Source organism: Ambystoma mexicanum, chromosome 1p (genome assembly GCF_040938575.1).
Source record: "Ambystoma mexicanum isolate Mex_15411 chromosome 1p, UKY_AmexF1_1, whole genome shotgun sequence".
In the NCBI taxonomy this organism is placed as follows: domain Eukaryota; kingdom Metazoa; phylum Chordata; class Amphibia; order Caudata; family Ambystomatidae; genus Ambystoma; species Ambystoma mexicanum.
The window spans coordinates 1,380,158,868-1,380,180,228 of NC_090921.1; the positions used below are offsets into that span (position 1 = coordinate 1,380,158,868).

Genomic DNA, 21,361 nt, shown 5'->3' on the forward strand with positions numbered 1-21,361 from the left:
TGTCCCAAATGCCTTGCAGCGTAACCAATAAAGAGTTGATCATCCACTCTGACCCAGGACATGCGTAAAATATAAAAGCTTAAAGCTCTCCTAGGATCCAGCCTATGGAGCCTCTCCTCTTCCTTACCAGGATGCGGAGGAGGATAAAACGCCGGAAGAATAACCTTCTGGCTTAAATGAAATTCCGACACCATCTTCGGAAGAAAGGAAGGACGAACTCGAAGGACAACCCTGTCCTTATGAAACACAGTGAAGGGTGGCTTAACTGAAAGTGCCTGTAACTCACTCACTCACTCTGCAAGCGGAAGTAACCGCAACTAAAAATACAGTTTTAAGAGTTAACAGTCTCAAAGGGCAGGAATGCAAAGGCTCAAACGAAGCACCCATTAGAAACTTGAGAACAAGGTTCAAATCCCAACCGGGCACCTGGAAAGGTGACGGAGACAACACATTAGTGAGCCCTTTTAGAAACTGAGAAATTAATGGAATTTTAAAATAAGAACACTCTTCAGATGAGCGCTAAATATGGACAGCGCCGCCAGGTAACCTTTAACGGTACCCACTTGCAGGCCCTTGTGGGCCAAAGAAAGCAAAAAAGACAGAACCACAGGAATGTCACATAAAAAAGGATCCACATTCCAAACCCTGCACCAGTCGCAGAACTTTCTCCAACGGCAACGGTACAGGGACTTTGTTGCCGGCCATCTGTCCGAAAGCAACACCTCCATCACGTCTTCAGGGAGGTCCCAATCCTTATACCTCAACCTTTCAGAAGCCAAGCGTGCAGGTTGAGGGAAATGACCTCTGGGTGGAGAACATGACCCCCCTCCCGTGAGAGCAGATCGTCTCGGTAGGGAAGACGACGTGGAGGGCAGATGGACAATTCGAGATAGTCTGGGTACCACGTCCTCCTGGCCCATGCCGGAGCAATGAGGATCATCCGAGAACCGAACCTCTGTAACCTCCGCACCACTTGCGGAATGACAGGGACTGGAGGAAACGCATACAGCAGTGGGAATGAACACACCACCACGAACGCGTCTCCTAAGGCTCCTCTTGGAGGAAATTCCCGCGAGCAGAAACTGTCGCACTTCCGGTTGACACTGGAGGTGAAGAGATGCACTTGAGGGGTCCCCCAAAGGGCGAAGATCTCCAGGAGAATCTCCTGAGCCAACTCCCACTCGTGAGAGATCGCGCTCTGCCTGCTCAGAGCGTCCGCCGTCTCGTTTTCTTCTCCGGCCAGATGAACTGCCGAAACCGAAATTTCCTGCTGGATTGCCCAGAACCAGAGCTGCATCGTCTCCCTGCACAGAGGAAGTGACCCTGCCCCCCCCTTTTTGTTGAGGTAGTGCGTGGCCACTGTGTTGTCTGTCAGAATCAGGACATTCTTTCCTCGCACAGTCGGCAGAAAAGCCTTCAGGGCAAGCCTGACGGCCCTCAGCTCCAACAGATTGATATGGAGTCTGGACTCCGAAGGAGACCAACGACTGCTGACTGTCAACTCGTTGGCATGAGCTCCCCATCCCGTGAGGGATGCGTCCGTCACGATCGTCACCTCCGGCCAGGGTAGCCAAAATGGAGCCCCCTTCATCAGATTGCCTTCGACGGCCCACCACAGCAGGCCCTGGGCGACTGAGGGCGGCACCTGAATGGGGTCCGACATACTGCCGGAGGACTGAGACCACTGGAGCTTGAGTGCCGATTGCAAAGATCTCACCCACAACCTGGCCTCTGGCACCAGAAGAATGCAGGATGCCATGTGGCCGAGCAATCTCAAGAATTCGAACGCAGGGAGACTCTGGGGATGTTGGAACTTTTGCAGCATCTGCTGAATGTGATGAGCCCTCACCTGGGGAGGAAAACACTGCCCCAGGGACTGAAAGTGTGAGTCGCCAACCGTGAACCTCAGGTACTTCTTGTGCTTTGGATGGATCGGCACATGAAAATAAGCGTCCTTGAGGTCGAGAGACACCAACCAGTCCTGAAGTTGAAGGGCCTGGAGGACTTGAGAAAGAGTCACCAACTTGAACTTGTCCTTCTTGAGGAGTTTGTTCAAACCGTGCAAGTCCATGATGGGTCTCAATCCCCCGGCTTTCTTTGAAATCAAAAAATAAGGGGAATACCATCCCTTGTTCCTCTCCGCTACAGGCACCAATTCTATGGCGCCTTTCTCCAGCAGGGATTGAATTTCCTGCATAAGGAGCGGATCCGGACTCTTCAAAGAGAGGTTCCCTGGTGGATTGTCGTGAGGCTTCTGCCGGAAAGGAAGACAGTAGCTGTGGGCTATGATCTCCAGAACCCACACATCTGAAGTAATGGCACGCCATTCGACCAGATGCTGCGCCAGTCTTCCCCCAACCGGCAAACCATGGGACATGGCCTCATGACTGAGCTGAAGCGGCTGCGGCGTTGCCTGAGGGCAAAGAGGCAACAGCCCGAGCGGCCACCTCTGGCACTCCTAAGGTGGCCCCTTTGACTATCAGCTCCTTTCGCTTTACCAAAGGATGAGTAATAACAAAAGGAACCACCCCTCCATTGCTGTCCCCTAGGACGAAAAGGCGGAGGTTGTCGAACTGCAGCGCCCAACGACTTCACTGCAGCTTTTGAGGTCTGCAACCTCTCAAGGCTTTCGTCAGCCTTGCTGCCAAAAAGATACCATCAAAGGGCATGTTGAGGAGCCGGGCTTGCACATCAGGAGCAAACCCCGACTTCCGCAACCATGCAAACCTGAGTATTACAGTGCTTGCCGCCATGGACCGGCTGACGCAATCTGCCATGCCCAAACCCGACTGAACGGCCTCACACATGGCATCCTTGCCATCCTGGACCATAGCAAGAAAACCATCCCGTTCGTCCCCTTCGGGAATATGTTCAGCCACTAAGGAAACACAGTTCCACAGAGTGTGCGTGAAACGGGACAAGGCACATACGGAGTGGCAGCCTAAAGAGCCATACCCCCTGAAGAAAACACTTTCTTCGCCCAGCCATCAAAACGCTTGTCATTCCTATGAGGAGGGATGGTAGGATACAACGCCTGCTTTGCTGGGGCCGTAGCCACCTGCACCACCAAACTCTCCGGAGTGGGGTGCTTGGTCAAGTAGCAGGGGTTGCTACTGGCTGGGTGGTATTTTCGCGGCAAAGACTTGCCCACTGCCGGGAGACTCTCCGGAGCAGTCCAAGCCGCCGCCGCCACCCTCCTCTGTAGAGCCATATTGAACGGCAGTACTGGGTGGACCTTGGTCGAGGATATCCGTGAGGACATCTTGAAGAAAATCCCCTGCGGTAGCAGACCACCCCAAGTACTCGGTGACCCTTCACATAAGGCGCCGGTACGAGGATTCGGCATGGGTGCCAGGCTCAGGCCTACAAAACTCCACTTCCGGAGAGGTTCCAGACCACTGGCGTCGTGCAGCGACTGACGCAGGTCCTCAATCTGACTATGTCCCGAGAGAATCTGATCTGGCACTGTAGCAGGAACCATGCCATCATCAGGGCCCTCATCCACCTCTGAAATGTAATGAAGATGGTGGAAAGTGGGCACAGAATGGGGAACAAAGCCATGTTTGGCCAGAGCCTTTCTAGGGGGTTCCACCGTACCCCGGGGGTACCCCCGTCGAAACAACCTCGAAAGGCATCAAGGGCGTCAAGTGAATCGGCTTTGACGCCGAACGCGGCGCCGACAGCATCGACAGCGTCGACACAGGCCTCGAGGGTGGAGCCCCGAGCGTGTCCTTCGACAGCCTGGGTGCCGATGGCGTCGACGACTTCCTTGGAGGCGGTGCCTCGAGAGAGTCACTCGACGACCTTGGTGCCACAGGCATCAACGTCTTCTTCGAAGTCATCACAGGTGCATACGGTCTCAAGCGCGTTGAGGAACGGGACCTGGAACGGGCATGACTAGAACGATTCCCCTTGTCCGAGCGGGACTTTTCCCGCGAATCATGCCGACCACCCGAGCCTGAAGGTGTACGAGCAGTGTCTCTAGTACGGTCACGCCCGACCCCACTCAGAGGCACGGACGCATGCTTGGTGGGATAAGCGACCCGCTGACGGGCGGAGTCCTCGGGCGAGGAAGGCGACCGATGACAGCGCTTCCGGGAGTGCCTCAAAGAAGCAGAGGAGTGGTGGGACCCGCTCCGGGACTGAGAACCCCTAGACTTACGATGACGATGCGGAGAGTCGCCCCTCGAATCATCTGTCGAAAGCCCAGTGGAACTCGACTTCTGGGGCTTGGACACCTTACCGACCGACAGTTTCTTCTTGCGCTACCGCAAGGCTCTGGATGTAAGTAACTGGCAGTCGACACAATCATCCGTGGATTGGTCCTCCCCGAGGCACCAGAGGCAGGCGTCGTGCAAGTCCGTCACCGACATCTTGGACCCGCAGTCCCCGCATTTCTTGAAGCCCGGACGCAGGGTGGAAGAAGAGGAAAACATCTCGAAAACTTCGTACAAACTAACAGGTTCGAAGAACCGAAAGAACAGAAACTCCAAAGAGTCGAGGCGTGCCGAGATCTCCGAAGCAAACACGTTCGCGGAAAAAACAGAACCGAGGCTACGGGCGTCATGCATCCTACTTATAACATCCAGTGACGACGGCCGTCGGAGGAGGTCCTTGAGGGCGGCGTATCGACGCAGGACGCAGACACCGAAAGATTTTCCGAAGCAGCACAGCTGTTGTGATTACTGTCATAGATATGGAATACGTCCGAGGAACCAATCCCCTCGAATTGACACATTTTCTGGGGCTGTTGTATCGGTTAACCTTCACTGAAGAACTGCCCATCATCATGACGACACAGGAGCTGTCACCTCTGCTACTGTATTTGCAAGACTCCCCAGATAATCTCCTGGGAAGAGACTTAATGAGTAAATTTAAACATGACCATCTCATTTATTCTCCACCTGGCATGTACCACTCTAGAAAGGCCACAGTCATATAAGCAGTCTGTACCACTTCACCAAGACTTATTCTTCCATGGGGTAACTGTTGCATTACGTTTGGTCCCATGGATTAGAAATAAGATTGTTGTGTACCGGCAGAGTTCCTCTTTCGACCAGCGGTCCAGCAGTAATGGCCGCAAGGCATGGTTATTAAAATACATTTGGAGGCAGTTATCACACAAGTAGACATGGTCATCCTATCTGGTTTGGACAAAGAAGACCTAGAATGGCGCACAGTTTTGTGCACTGACCCAACACAGCCGTTGAGGGGCGTGTCCGATGCACGGCTGTTCAAAGAGATTGAAGATAAGCCGGAAATTATATTTGAGATTTTCATATCATGCCAGGTGGTGGTAGAACACAGAACAGTGCCTCACATAATACTCCTTGCCAGCACAGTACCATCACACCTTCAGGGAGACCTAGAAAGGATGCCCAGGGAACTGTGGACCAATAGCACACATGATGTAGGATTAATCAAAAGCATAGCGACAGTTGGCATGCAATTAAAACAGGGCACAGTATTGCCCTGAGTAAAACAGTATCCCATGTCAAAGGAAGCAGAGGAGGGCTTTTACGCCACCCTAGAGGCATTATAGCAGCAGGGCATCATACAGTCCTCAGAATACCCCTGTAACACAGCTATTTGCCCTGTGAAAAAAACAAAAGGGTAATCTTTGAGAAAGGAGGAGGAGAAAGAGTTGTGGTTTAAAAGTGGCTGTTCTCCTTCTCCTACTGCACTGATCTGGTGGGAGAATAGTACAAGGAAACCACGGATGCCCCTAGCATTGCTCACCATTGCCTGTGATCAGTTGCATTTCCCAGCACACACATCCAAGGAAAATATTGCTGCGGACCTACAAGAGGAGTGATTTATTTCGAAACTCCAAGAAATACTTGTCTATTTCATAGCTATTTGTATCATTTGTCAGCACTACACCACAGGGCGCATACTCAAAACATTGAAAGCAATGTTGCCCTGTCCATCAGGACCCTTCCAAAACCTTGACATTGACATGGTTAATAGGTGAAGTAATTACCGTTACCTTATTGTTGTGGTTTGTACTTTTTCACATTGGATAGAGGCAGACCCTTGTGCCAACCCTGATATCAAAAGCACAGCCAGATATTTAGTGTGAAAAGTATTTCCCCAGTGGGGCATATAAGACGACATAAGATCTGACAATGGGACCAATTGTAACGCTCACCTGATTCCCGCAGAGGCGCCGGTCTTGACTGGGTGAATGCCGTATCTTCAAAGGTGATGTGTAACACACGGTTGGCTCTTTGGGCTGGACCTCTGTGCACTGTATGTCTGACTCGAAGAGTAAGATGTCTGCAGATAGAAAATATGCGATTAATGAACTGGGGTTATTGGGTGTCTCTCTCCTCTTCCCTTTCTCTTCTCCTGTAGAACCCCAAAGGTTAACGCCCTCACCTTAGGTAAGTGAACGCCGAGCTCTCCATCTGCCTCGGGGCAGGGTGCCGTAACCAGTTTCTTCACTGGATAAGGGTACAGGCCTCTTGACCTCAGAGGACTGCTGTCCGTCGTTAACTGCACGAACGGTAAGTTCTGGGCACTTCAAATGTCTTAAAAGTCTTTTGTAATGATTTCCCTTGTTTTGCAAGGTTCCGGCGATGGCGGATGGCGGGCTGATGAGAGTTGAGGATCGAACCCGCGTGAGGAATAGAAGCGCCTGGAAGCACGTAAGCAAGCGCTTGTAGCCTGCTTCACGATGCGCACTAACTGTCCCTTTTATCTTGCAGGTACAAGTTCGGAGCTTTAGAGAAGCTGAAGGGTGCTGGAATACCCACTGGATTCGGCGTGGGAAGGAGTAATGGCACGTGAGTAATAAAGTTGCCCAATGTCTTTAAACGCACCTTCTTTTGTCTTTCAGATGCGGGATGCAGCGCCGAAGGCCTCCGGAGCGTGCGAAGAGCTGGTAAGCTTTTGTCTTTCAGATGCCGGAATGCAGTGCGAAGACCTCCGGAGCATGCGAAGAGTAGGTAAGCCTTTGTCTTTCAGATGCCGGAATGCAGCGCGAGGCGTTGGTGACAGCCGATGGACCAGGTAAGAGATGCGCTGCCACTGAAGACCATAGTGCTAACCTGTTCTTTCTTTGTCTTTACAGGTGCTGCTGAAGACTGGATTACAGGATGGTAAGCCTTTGTTCCCTTAGGCCCAGGATCAGAAGCAGAAGACACGATGAGCGTTCTGCTGCAGAGAATGCAGAATAACGCAAAGCAAGATTCATCCATCGGGTGTGGTTTAAATAGCCTCCTGTAGTGCTAAGGTGTCTCCTTCCACAGCCACGCCTAGGTAAGAAAAGAGTTCCTGCTTTCCAGAAGAGTTCCAGTGTTCTGAACCTAGGGAGTGGCTCCTGCCCCACCCAACAGGAAAAGTAGTCTCAAACAGAAGAGGATCAGGGGTTCAACTGGCAGGTAAGTAAGCAGCATGGTCTGCTGCAGGTAAGTCCACCCAAGCATTATGAGCCCGGCGCTTCTAGCGCTGGGACTGGGCATCTTTATGAGCCTGGTGCCACTGGCGCCAGGACAGGGTCCAAAAGGTCCCAATTGGGACTGGCTGGCACTCGGAACCGGGGTTATGGGTCTGCTTCCAAGGGAGTCGGGCAAGTCCTGATCTTTTGGAAGCAGAGATCATGACACCAATTTTGTTAATGAAATGTTTACTGAAATCACATCTTTGTTGGGCATAAAGCAAAAATTGTGCTCGGTCTACCAGCCCAGGCAAACAGGGCTGTGGCGAGGTTAAACGCCCTCTTTCTTCCATTGGTGCTCTTCACAATGCGTAATAATGCATGACAGATCACCATTTTACTCTGCATGAGGTAGTAACAGGCAGGAGGATGCAGACTCCACTCACACCTGCACGCACAGCCTCCAATGCCCACAAATCAGCACAGATTACAGGAGAAGAGTTTCAGGGATATCTTAGGGAACTTAACAAAACTGTCAGATTTATCTCCGGCCAGATTGGACCTCGACATCTCAAGCTCGCATCACCACGGTTTTCATCAGGAGCTTCCTGAGAAAGTAAGAAGAACCACACTCCAAGGGTCCCTTCGACATCATCTATGCCACCCCGACAGCAGTAAAGGTCACAGGACGTTGTCCATGGATCCCAGTCAACGACATCCGGAAAGGACACCAGCTCCCATGCAGCATCTCTCCCCCCTGCATCAGCAGAGGTAGGGGGAGGAGGGGGTAATGGTGAAAAGGGGAGTAATGGTAATCCTCTGACTTTATGAACATAATACAGTGAGTAGGGCAGAAGGATAAGTTTTCCTCTCAGGAGCAAGAAGATCCAGACTTAATGAACAGATTTATGCCTGTTAATGTCTTGCTCTTTTGTCTTCTTACTCTCTCTTTCTTTATGGCCAAAGTTATATGGGTAATCTCTGGGGGAGGATGGCAATGGCATTGCAGATGTGTCAACTGATATTAGCATTTCTATTATTAGAATAAAGAAGAGATATCACTAACCCAATTGTTGTACCAGATAGATATAGTGATGTGCATTGCCATGCAGATGACAATTTGTGGTATATACATATGAGAGTGGTTTGAAAGGAGAATTCAAGCGAGCCATGTTTTGGTTGCTCATTGATCCCCCATGTGACAGCCACGCCCAGACTGTTTATACCACATGAAATAACACAAATGAAGATAAAACGTTTAGTGCATCTAGCCTTATGCAGGGTGCCAGGTCTGGTCCAGGGACCCTTAATAAGCAAACAGTGGGTAGGGTGAACATTTCTATATATGAGAAAACATTTGTGGAGCTCAAGCGGTTGGCCTGAGGAAGTGAACAGAAACAGACTGATACAAAAGTTGCCAGGGAAGGGAGGTGCAGACTTTAAGAAAAGAGCGAAGGGGAACAAAGGAGTTTTCACAGCACCGACCACTGTTCAGTGTTCTAATAGTGTAGGAATGGGCCAGCAACAGTGTGACAGATGTAGATTACAAATAGAAGGTGTGGTTTTCGTTAAGGATAAATGGGTTGAGGGTTTGATCGGGGGTAGAGCAGGAGGAACGTTGGGACTGTCTAGGGAGATGGTATCAAAAATAAGTGGAAAGTGTCCCTGTCTTTGGAATAAGTATATTGAGCGCTGGATATGGCTGCAATTGTTTATACCCACTAAAGTAATAGAACTTTTTCAATTTTCCCTGTGTTTCAGAGGCAGTGGCACAACATTTTCGGGCAACAATAAAAAATATGGCAAGACTGATAGCATCCCCGATCTCCTAACTGGCACCGCCACCCTAATGGATATCAACTGGGTGAGCGGGGGACTGGCTTACGTACAGCTACTGCCATCCTGGGAAGGAATGTGCTTGTTGGCAACCTTGCAGTCCCCTATGCTCGTGGTCTCAGCCATTACCGAGCACCCCATGGCGAAAAAAGTTCAAAAGATGCATAAGCGGACCCGTGGTCCCTGGGGTCTGCAGCGTCACAGTCAAGAAAATTATCTTTCAGAAGAATTCAGCAAGAAATTAGCGGAAACACTAGATTAATTCAGACTCTTCAGCGCAAGCAAGACATTATTTGCCTCCATTTTGTACAAGCACTACAAACAGCATCCAATGCCAAATGGCTGTAAATAACTAGATGGGAATGTCATGCATCGCTATTCTACCTGGTCCCTGTGGAGAAGAAGAGGCATAAGATGTCTACTTGCCCCCTCCAAGATGGTGCACTAATGGGGCACAGCAGATAACCTACAGCTGCAGTCTAGCGGTTTTCAAGATGACCGCCGGCATTTTTCACACAGGCCAGAAGCTAACTAATTGCTTAAATAGCTTCCTTCACCACAACGCAGCGGGTTGCTTCTTTCTCGACTCAGCGCTTCTGTGAGTATTCAATCCTTTCCTGGCTATCCTGTTTGAATCCTTATATTCCCTTTCGCCCGTCCTGTCTATCTATATGCCTTTTTCTTTATTTATTTCTCTTTGATTCTCATCTTTCTGAGCTCTGTGAATTTCTACGAGGGGCGTCTTTATCAGGCTTACTGCAGCGTGCAAACTGGTTGACCATTCTTGGATCCTGCAGCTGAGGTGCAACACGTTCTCCAGAAAAAGACCTCTGTACCGACAAACGTAACATTAATGCCTTGCCGGCTTTCTGCTTCATTACAGCTTCTACAGTTCTGTGCTTGCAGTTCACGTGCCACGCTCCTGCCTTTCGAGTCCTACAAGAGGTTCTCGCTCGCAAGGAGCGTTTACCATCTGTGATCCGGGCGTGCATTACACGCACCGCGAGTCCTCCCGTTGCCTCCTTTCAGCTACATCAAATCCTCTGTAATATTCCAGTGCAATCAGATTTGGGTAGCACGCAGAGGTTATGAAGATGACTGGGTTGTAATTCCTTGGCAACAGAGGGTTCTCACCATCCTTCCTGATCTACTAGTGGATATCATTGCACTTTATCTTTATTCCGTCTCATTTAAGAAGAGAAACCATTATCTCCAAGCCAGCCTTTGTTTGAGGGCTCTAATTATTATTTCTATTTGAGATTCCCATCTGAGATCTCCATTCCAAGAGACACCCATAGTCTTCAGTCAATACTCCAGAGTCTCCACAAGAAAACCACAGGAATACATTGGGTTTTATTTCCCAGGAGGGTTTTCCAGCCCTAACACAGCCACTGGTATCAACCCCTAGAGACAGGTGAGGAGTGTGGAAGGCTCCCCTAATTCCTCAGTGGATACCTCGTCTCGGGTAAGGGACCAGTGGAATATTGTATTTATTGAATCTGTGCTTTGTGGACATAGCAGGGAACTGCTCCAGATGGCCAATGACACTGAAAAAGGGCTTAATGCATCAAAGAAGAGCTCTGAACGATTAGAATAGTAAGCCTACAGAACCGGTACGTTCTGGAACTCCTCACTGCCATGGGAGGAGGTGTGTGCACTACGATAGGGATGTCCTGTTGCACATACATAGCTCCAAAGATGTTCACAGTGGTTCCCTTCCCCATGCAGTAAACGCCCTTCATGATTTGCGCACCACCATGGAAAAGAAAGGTGGGGCACCAGCAAGTGAAGGGGTAACTTCCATTTTTTGTTGGGTACCATCTTGGATGTCCATTGTTTTTAAGATTTTGGTGCCTGTGCTAGGTTTTTTTGCAGCTGCCAGTTGATCGTGGGATGCTGTAAGACCACAGTTGGTGAATGTACACCAATTTTGCCACTTACATATGCCTCTCTTGAAAGATGTTGTAACACAGGCAGGGAGTACTACTGAAGCAAGGCCCAGCAAGCCACGTACGGTTAGGATGAAAAGGTCAATTGGGCCACCAAGCACACTTTTTGACAGACCACATGATACTGACAATTATACAGACATTTGTGTGGATGTTGAAAGAGATGGGGACTGCTTTTTCCTGCCATGTAGGCTGGAATAGTATGGAGGGGATCCAAGCAACGTGAGGCAAGTGTGGGTGCCTGTTGACCCTTTTAAAATGCTAAAAGATGAGCATAACGTAGGAACAAGTTACTTACCTGTAACTGTTGTTCTCCAGCAAGGGTCTGGCATGGATTCACATGCTCATGAATATTCCCCGTCGTCAGGCTGGGAATCCTCGGTAAAGAAAAAATCAGTATCAGTTTCGTTTCTGATCTGTCTTTCTTATTCTTAGTAGTAACTAAACACTGGTCTCTGGGTCATACTGCCCCCAGCCAATGACTGCCCTCTCCCTAAGCCCCGCCCCTGGCAGCCATCCTCAGATTTGGTAGCACGTAAAGTGGCAGTATGACCAAGTGAAGGGCCGCAGAGGGGAAGGAGGGAGGTTTCGCGTGTGAATCCATGCCAGACCCATGCTGGAGAACAACAGTTACAGGTAAGTAACTTGTTCCTTCTCCAGCATGGGGTCTGGCATGGATTCACATGCTCATGAATATAAGAATACATAGCAGTACATGCATGCACAACCACGGGAGGTGGCAAGGCTCAACATTAAGCATTACATAAAACTCAACATTAAGCATCTCTTACCTCCTCACCAGGCTCACCTTAAGCGAACAGGTTGCACAGCACTGCCTGGCCGACTCTTGACTCTTCCCTGGAATTCCGGTCGACGCAGTAGAATCTCGTGAAGGTGTGCGTCGACCTTCACGTAGCAGCCCTGGAGATGTCCAGCAGGGGCACACCAGACAAGAACGCTGTGGTAGCAGCGATCGCTCTGGTCGAATGGGCTCCCGGACGGCCCGGCAACAGTCGGTTTGCCAACCGATGACAGTGCATGATGCAGCCGGAGAGCCATCTGGAAATGGAAGCCTTTGAGAGAGCCTTCCCTTGGTTCACAGGTCCAAAGTTCACAAACAGCTGTGATGTCTTCCGAAAACTCTTTGTTCGGTCCACGTAGAACTTCAGCGCTCTAGCTTCATCCAGCAAGTGCAAAGTCCTCTCGGCCGGCGACAAAGGCAACGGGAAAAAGACTGGTAACACCAAGGGCTCGTTGAGATGGAAGTCCAACGGCACCTTGGGCATGAAGGAGGGGTGCGTCCTCAGCACCACCCTTGTCTCGTGGAAAGTCAAGTATGGAGGCTTGCAGGAAAGGGCCTGAATCTCTCCCACGCGTCGTGCAGAGGTCATGGCCACAAGGAACGCTGTCTTCCAAGACAGGAACTTCAAGGGAGCCGAATGCAAGGGCTCGAATGGCGGGCCCATGAGCTTGGTCAGCACCACGTTGAGCTCCCATGCCGGGGCTGGAGCCTTCACCGGTGGGAACGATCGGAACAGTCCTTTCATAAACTCCTTCCCCAGTCGATGAAACCACAGGGACGACCGTCCTGCAGTTCTGGTGTATTGGGAAATCGCTGCCAGATGTATCTTGATGGAAGGATGAGCTAGTTCAGCTTTGGCCAGCGACAGTAAGTACAGTAGCACTTGAGGGGCTGTAATCCGTAGAGGGTTAATCTTCTGTGCAAGGCACCAGACAGAGAACCTCTTCCACTTGTGTCCGTAGCACTTGAGAGTTGAGGACGCCCTGGCCTTTGCAAGAACCTCTCTGCAGTCAGCCGAGATATCGTACCCTCCAAACTCTAGTGCTGCAGGAGCCAGGCCTCCAAGTTCAGCGACTCTGGGTCGTGATGAAGAATGGCGCCTCCTTCTCTGGAGAGAAGATCTGTGTCTGTCGACAGTTTGACTGGTGGGGGCGCTGACAAGTCCAGAAGGTCCAGGAACCAGATCTGTTTCGGCCACCTCGGTGCGACGAGAATCATCCTGCACCGGGACCTCTTGAGTTGGTTGAAGAGCCTGAGCAGCAAAGGCAACGGAGGGAACGCATACAGGAACAGGCCGTCCCAGGGGAACGAGAAAGCATCGCCCATGCTCCTCGGCTGGGGGAAGCGAACCTCTGGTACTTGGAGTTCGTCGCCGTCGCGGACAGGTCGATTTGGGGTTTGCCCCATCGCCGGAAGAGTTAATCCACTTGATCCTGGCATAGTTCCCACTCGTGGCACGAGTGCAGCTCCCTCCTGAGTGAGTCAGCAATGGCGTTTTTTTTTCCCTGCTAAATGAAAAGGTACCAGGAACATCCCCTGGGCAACGGCCACAGATCCTGGGCTTCCTTGGACAGGGCTGGGGATCTGGTTCCTCCCTGCTTCCGGATGTAGAACATCGTGGTGGTGTTGTCGGTAAAGATCCTCACCACCTTGCCCTTGAGGGACGGGAGGAATGACTTGAGGGCCCAGAACACTGCTCGGAGCTCCAGTATGTTGATGTGGAGCGGCCTCTCCTCCGGGAGCCACAGCTCTCGCGTGAAGAGCTCCGGTGTGCGCTCCCCACCCCTCCAGGGAGGCATCCGTCATCACCGTCACCTGGTATGCTGGGGTCTGAAAGACTGTGCCCGCTGCGAGATGCGCGGGGGTGCCCCACCATCGAATTGCTTGGCGGAATACTTCGTTGAGCGAGATCTTGTCCTCGAAGCTGCCTGTCGCTTGCATCCAACGGGCGTCGAGGAACTCCTGCAGAGGACGCATCCAAAGCCTGCACAGGCACACCAGATAGATGCAAGAGGACATCATCCCGAGAAGGGACTTGATGGACCTCACTCTGGCCACGTCCGTGGCCAGCAACGCTGTACCTTGCCCAGGATGGCCTGCGTTCTTTCCTCCGACGGCGAGGCCAACTACGCTACTGTGTCGAGCTTGGCTCCCAGAAACAGCGTGACCTGCGACGGAACCAGGTGGGATTTGGGGAAGTTGATGGAGAATCCCAGGTCCGTGAGCAGCCGGACGGTCTTTGCTGTGTGTTCGACGGCGAGTTCCCTTGTCCCTGCTCGGATGAGCCAGTCCTCCAGGTAGGGGTAGACGTGGATCCCCTGCAGGCGCAGCCGCGCCGCCACTGGTGCAAGGCACTTGGTGAACACCCTGGGCGCCAACTTCAATCCAAATGGGAGGGCCTTGAACTGGTAGTGCTGCCCTTGGACTACGAACCTGAGAAACTTTCGGTGTCCTTTTAGGATGGGGATGTGAAAGTACGCATCCTCCAAATCCGACGACGATAGGAAGTCACCTTCCTCCAGCTGGCCCAGCACGTGCTGGGGGGTGACCATCCAGAACTTCTGTGCCTTGATGTATTTGTTTAGCCGACGCAAGTCCAGGATGGGACGCCAACCTCCTGCCTTCTTTCTGACGAGGAAGTATCTTGAGTATACTCCGGAGCCCCGGAGCCTCTTTGGGACGAGCTTGATGGCTCCTTTCTTGAGCATCGCCCTTACCTCTAACAGCAGTTGAGGGACGTGGTTTTCCTTCCTGGCCACGGGAGGAATTCGGGGGCACGTCTTTAGAAATTCCAGAGTGTGCCCGTGGGCCAGGGCATCCAGCACCCAATGGTCGGTGGAGATGGACTCCCACACGCTGATGAACTTCGTCAGCCGGCCTCCCACCGGGGTGCTTCGGTGGGGGCCCGACGCAACGGCTGGTTCAGTCTTGCTTGGAAGCAGCCTTGCCGCCTTGGCCACCCTGGCGACGACGGCGAGATCCACCTGACTTGCCTCGTCCCCTATAGGCTTCTTGCGGAGAGGAGCGGGCCATCTGACGGTAGGTCGAGGAGCCACCGCCGAATCCTTTGGAGGCACCTTGCTTGCTGTTCAGAAAGGGCGGCCGCCGTTGCTGCAGAACTCCCAAGGCCTGAGCCGTCTCTGTGTCAGTCTTGATGGCCTGCAGTGACTCATCCACTGTCTTCCCGAACAGTTTGTTCCCGTCGAAGGGCATGTCCAAAACCCTGGCTTGCACGTCTTGGCGGAAATCTGTCGTCTTGAGCCACCCCCACAGTCGAAGGCAAATGTTGTTGCCAAACTGGCGGAAACCAGTGTCGGCAATGTCAGTGGCCACAGTTATGGCGTGGTCCGACGCCACCTCACCCTCCTGTAGGATTGCCAGGGCCTCTGCCCTCTTGTCATCCGGGAGGAAGTCCAACAGGGGGGGCGATCTGTACCACAACTCCCTGTCGTAGCGGGCCACAATCGCTAGGGCGTTGGCCGCCTTAATCGTCCTCGCCGCCGACAAGATGACTCGTCATCCCATGGCATCTAGTTTCTTTCCCTTGCCGTCCGGTGGGGAAGTTGAAGCCCCCCTGCCCGCTTTCTTCTTGGCCGCTGCCGAGACGACCGAATCCGGGTTCGGTCGTGCCCTAAGGACAAAGGGGCGCCGTCGGGGACCCGGTTCTTCTTCTCGTAACGGTCCCTCTTCGCAGGTGTCATGGATGGGTTCTTCAGGAGGGCAAGACCCTCCTCCCAGATGTCATCCAGCAACGGCATTGCGAGGACCGTCTTCCTCTTGACCTTGCGCCGATGGTAGAGGAAGCCTTTCTTCTTCTTTTCTTCAGGGCAGAGCTGAAAAAGCTTGGATGCCCTGGCAATCATGGCGTGGAAGGAGCCAATTTCGTCAGGAGGAGACGCCCGAGGAATCGGAGATGGGAGGTCAGTCCCGCCGTCGCCGCCGTCGTCATCCGTCCCCGTCGTGGCCGTGTCTGTTCCTGTGTCATCCCTCGGGACCGGGGAGGGCGACAAAAGCTGAGAAGGCCGTGAGGGCTGAAGGGGAGCCGGATGAATTCTCCTCCTCTTGTTTGGAGGGACCTGGTTCATCTGGGTCGTCCGTCGGGGGTAGGGGCAGTCTCGTCCTTATCTCCGTGCATAAGGCTTGGATTGCCGTCAAAATGGCCGCCGAGTTGTCTTGTGGCTCGGGTTGTGACGGCCGTGCCGGGAGCGATGGTTGTTCTTGTTGGGATCCCTCTTCCAAATTCTTGGCCAGTTCCTCCTCGGAGGTTGTGTCCATGTCTGTCACGGCTGCCGCCCCCCCTCTTTTTCCACCGGGGTTTTCACGGGGGTCTTCTCGATGGGCTTAAAAGAGGATTCCCTCCGCGGAGGCAAGGAAACTCTGGGCCCCGAGGTCGCCTCCACTGGGACAGCCTCCACAGGCTTCGCCAGCGCCGCAGCGACTCCCTCAATCGAGGCCTTGGCTGGGATCAAGGCCTTCACCACCTTGGGCGCGCTTGAGGCCTTCACCTTAGGGGGAGGGTCACCGCCTCGCTGCCCTTCGGCCTGATCCTTTGAGATCGACCGGGGCCTCTCCAGAAGCTTAGCCGGGTTCTCAGATTTTCTCTTCCCTGAGCCAGAGCGCTGGCTCGCGGTTGATGGCGTCGGTGAAGGTGTGTCCTGCCTGGCTGCCGAGGAGCCGAGACCGTTCAGCGTTCCTGGTGCCCGCGGACTCGCGGTGCTTTGCCTTCTGTTGGGCCCCCGTCCCCGGGGCGCCCTCACAGGACTTAGAAGACTGCTCAGACTTCTTCTTCTTTTCACCTGCTGGGCTCTTGCCTTCCAGCCAGTTGGAGAGACGGGTCCGACGATCCCTCATAGTCCGATCCGACATGTTCATGCAAAACGCACAGTCCTTCTCCACGTGCGCTTTGTCCTTGTGCAGGCAGTAAAGTCATTTCGAATGCTCGTCCTCCTTGAACACATTTTGTAGGTTGCATCCAGGGCAGATTCTGAACAGTTTGCCGGGAGTCGAGCTTCCCTTCTCCTGGGCCATGTTCTTCTCGTCCACGAGGTAGGCCTCAGAAACTTCTGGAATCCTCCAAGAAGCGTAACTCGACGAAAACTTCACCCTTGAGGGGCGTAGATTAATCCGAACAGGTCCCCGTAGAAACGGTGGAGCTTGAGGCTCGATTAAACCGAAAATTAGATAAATCTCTTTGAAAAAGTGCAAAATGCAGTAAAAGCTCGAGAGCTATAGCACGAGGACTCCCAGCACTTGAATGTGCGGTAAAAATCTGAGGATGGCTGCAAGGGGCGGGCTTAGGGAGAGGACAGCCATTGGCTGGGGGCAGTATGACCCAGAGACCAGTGATTGGTTACTACTAAGAAAGACAGATCAGAAAAGATACTGATACTGATTTTTTCTTTACCGAGGATTCCCAGCCTGATGACAGGGAATATTCATGAGCATGTGAATCCATACCAGACCCCATGCTGGAGAAGCTGATAAATCAGCTAGAGGGGAGAATGTAGAAATGGGGCTGTACTATCAACACACTAAAAGGAGCAAAAATGATAAGCTCTGACACTTTTACCCACATGAGGAGCTCTGACAGGTTGTTTAACGTTGGGCCTTACTGGTAACTCATTGACATTACAGAGAATACTATTCTGTCACATTAGGCCTACCTACTAACACTAAGGTAACAGGGGCCCAAAGCCGGAGTGATCGGTACTAACAATGAAGTGAAGTGATAGGCCATGGCCATTCACATTACTGGGCCCTTTCCTGAACATTCTGCCATTTGCTAAAATCAAACTGCAGTTCTGCTTCCCTTCAGAGAAAGCCTCCAGGCCAGAGTAGTGGTGGATGGTGTGACGAACCAAAGGGTGTCTCACCTAATACTTCCTGGGAATCTCTCTCTCTCTCAGGTGGCCACGGCATGGCCACTACCTTTGGATTCAGACCCTGGGGGTGCACCAGTGCGGAAGGATCACCTGGGTGAAGGGTTTTCTGGGAGTGGGGTTGAGACAACCGATGATGAGACGCGGTACACCCCCCTTTTCCGTACCCATGACCAGTTCTATTTTATAGGATCCTCCAATGTTCCAACTCCACTGTGCCCCCCACAAACACTGGGGCGTGGAAGAGGGCGACAGAGTAAAGAAGCTAACCCTTACATATCTCATAGGACATGGACCGCTAATCGGGTCAGGTAAAATCAGGCACTTGACTTCAACCACATACATCTGATACCCATTTGCTCTGCCCACACGGATAATAGGCGGAACGTAGAGACACACTCTGAGCAATGTGGAACACGAGGAGGAGCAGAATTTATGGTCGAAGGGGAACCTACTGGAGCACAGCGACCGAGAGAGGGACGAGAGCAAAGGGGAGAGAAACCCAGGAGATCTCTGCAGAAGGTCCCTGCCACCGAAGAGCCGTGAAAGATATGTGGAGAAGGCCATATCCCAGACGAGAAGACTGCATTGTGTTTCAAGGGTGCCAGCAACACTCCCGGTGAACGACAGAGTTGGGGAGGCGAGGCCAAGCCTGTGGTATTAACCTTGACTCGTGAATTAAAACCGCAAAGACAAGAAAAAATGCACACAGCCAGTGAGTTGGCAAGCGACATGAAAGGCCGGTATGTGTTAAAGAGATATTGAAGTTGCAACAATATATATCACAATTGAAGGTTGCATGCGTGTGGATGAGACGCGAAGGAAGGCAGACCTGTGGTGAACATTAAATTGCTGATAACTGTGAAGCCAGTGATAAAGAGTAGCATATTGGTCCGGCGAAGAGAATTAGCCCACTCGAAAGTCTCAGCAAAAGATTGAAAGGTTTTGTTATAAAGCAACAAAGTGAATGAACTCTAAAATACGTAATGATCAAGATTAACCCTGACAAAAGGGGACGTGAAAAGGTGAATGTTGAACTTGTGCTTATGTTACTGAACTACCCAGACCAAGAGACACTGGGGCAAATAACACGAGAGTCCGAGCTGAAGACAAAGTAGAAGTGGTCATGTGGAGGTCTATAGTAAAAACCTTGCACATTCAAATGTCTTCGACATCAGAAAAAGGTCTGAACACGACTGAGGGAAACCGGAAGTGTAATAAGTTAGGGGAAGGGAACCTCTACAGAATGTAAATTAAGCTTGGGGAAGAGAATCCCTACAAGTGCTGCGATTTAAAGGTTCCGACGGAGGGAGATCTATGTGCACTTTGTGTTGAACTGTGAACGTTTTGTTGAACTGCGAAAGAACTTTTGAAAGCTGGAACTAGAGACTTTAACGTGGAAGGCCAGGCGGGCCTCGATCCACGTTTTAAACTGCCTTGGTTTTGAGAACCCGAGCCACAGTGTGTCTTCCTGTCTACAGGGACAGCCTTACTCTGTGCTGTCCAACGTGGGGAGGAGAGCTGACTCAGCCACATTTATTCTTTATATTCAAACAGTGACTTTCCTTTGCATACATATTGTCCTTCACACTTTTTGTACAAGAGATTGGACAGGCATTAGGTTTTGTTAGTGTAGGCCATTTTGATTTGACGGACTCAACTAGGACTGTTTTATTTATTGTTTGATGGTAATGACTACTCCCATCGTAGCTGTAGGGCAACATAGGAGTTCTTCTACACCCCAAAAATGTAATAAAACCTCCCTTACAAATCATTACTATTCACTAGGGCAATCCAATTCTCCTTAGCCAACTCACAACTTGGTTGCTGTAATGAACAGAATACAAAACACTGAAATACACAAGATACATGATATTACATTTACTTAATTGGTTTAAGAACAAAAATGAAAACTTTACCACTATGTCGTCTATTAACAGCATTACATCCTGTGACATGTAGAAGTCACTTAAATCAAAAACAATTGGATAGCAAACGACTGTCTTTCCCAGAATTCGATAAATCTGTTGAGACAAAAAGAGAGACCTATTGTTGAGCATTTGAAAACAGACACATACATTATTACAATAACATACCAATGTGAGACTAGAACAACATGTGTATAAACGGTCATTTTTCATATGTTGACAAACCCATCCCATTCAGACACAAAAGAGGAAGAAAAGTATTTTACAATCATACATATTTATTTCAGGCAGAGCAAGTGCAAAATGTAAAACAATAGCCGCCAATCGACTTATATAATGACAAAACTTGTTTTAAAATAAATGGGATTAAACGCATGAATGCCTCAAACAGACATAACCAAAGAAGTGGCTGAGCTAGTTCTCAAAGGTGATCATGTAGAAAGTTGTTCACTTGGTCCAGTATTGACGCAATCATGTTCCTTTCCTTTCCCATATTTCAGTGGGCTAGAGAAAGTTAGAAAATGGGTGGCTAATTGAGAGGAAATAGAAACACACAAAAAATTGAAAATCTACAAAGATATTGTTCACATTTCTGCTGAAAAAAAGGTAAAGTCTGCAAAGAAATCTTCAAGTATGCAAAAAAGAAATGGCAAAAATGTATATTATATTTCAAAACTGAAAAGCAAAAAAGAACGAACTAAGTCATATGAAATTGCACTCATATTTGTTGTGAACATGTCTGAATTTAAGAAATGAGTGCCTGCTTTGTTGGTAGTTTATTTTTATAGCGCCCTCTACGGCCCTCTTCTGGCTTCAGTTATTCACCTTCCCTTAGGATTATGTGGGTTTTTTCTTTATGTGGAAATGTAGGAAGTGTGTGGCACTTCATTAGCACTGACAAATCCTACAGAAAATTTGTGAGTGATTTTTAAACTAAGAGGTAAATATAATGTCAGCGCTCATTAATGAATCTGTTTTCCTCGGGGAAAAAATGCAGCATATTTGGATATTCTCTACTAATTAGCTTGTATATGAGGATCCCCCATCCTGTTCTTCATGAGAAGAGCGGTGTGCTTCAAAGGGTCTTGCAAAATACCCTTTCCAGGTTATCAGTTTATCAATTTTGGCAAAATCGGCAGAGAATATTAAGAAATTGCTTTATGTATGTAAATTGGCACTGCTCCACCAAACACTTTGGGACAGATTCAGAGAAGTGTTTTATAACAGTGCAATCCCATTGGAAAACGGTCTGTGAATCAAGCCCTTTGTATCTACCACTGCAAGAGCTAGCATCAGTACGTTGTCCTCTTCCAAGTGCTTGATGTGGTGTCTAAGGACAGAAAAGGAGAATTGGACTTCATTTTGTACACAGTTCTTTTTCTGCACAGATGTGGCCTCTTAGTGCTAAAATAATTTGCAAAGTGTTGAGTGGTATCAGAATCAAGATAATACAACACAATTTAGAGGGAGGAAAGTACATATTTGAGCATTTCAAGAGCAAAGACCAAAAAACTATCCAGGGTGTGGGTGTCAACCCCCAGGTCTATTTGGGAAGCTAAGAGATCACACGAGGGCCATAATGTAGA

The 21,361-nt window shown here is 50.4% G+C and overlaps 1 protein-coding gene across 7 annotated transcripts in view; it reads right to left on the minus strand.

The window, feature by feature from the left end:
- Nucleotides 1-21,361, minus strand: part of PHKB (phosphorylase kinase regulatory subunit beta) — a 2,092,963-nt gene that overhangs the window by 415,379 nt on the left and 1,656,223 nt on the right. For all 7 annotated transcript variants that reach the window (XM_069607056.1, XM_069607058.1, XM_069607055.1 and 4 more), the window contains one exon: nt 19,767-19,871. In XM_069607056.1, the coding sequence (XP_069463157.1) occupies nt 19,767-19,871 (105 nt within the window). The remainder of the gene's footprint in view (nt 1-19,766; nt 19,872-21,361) is intronic.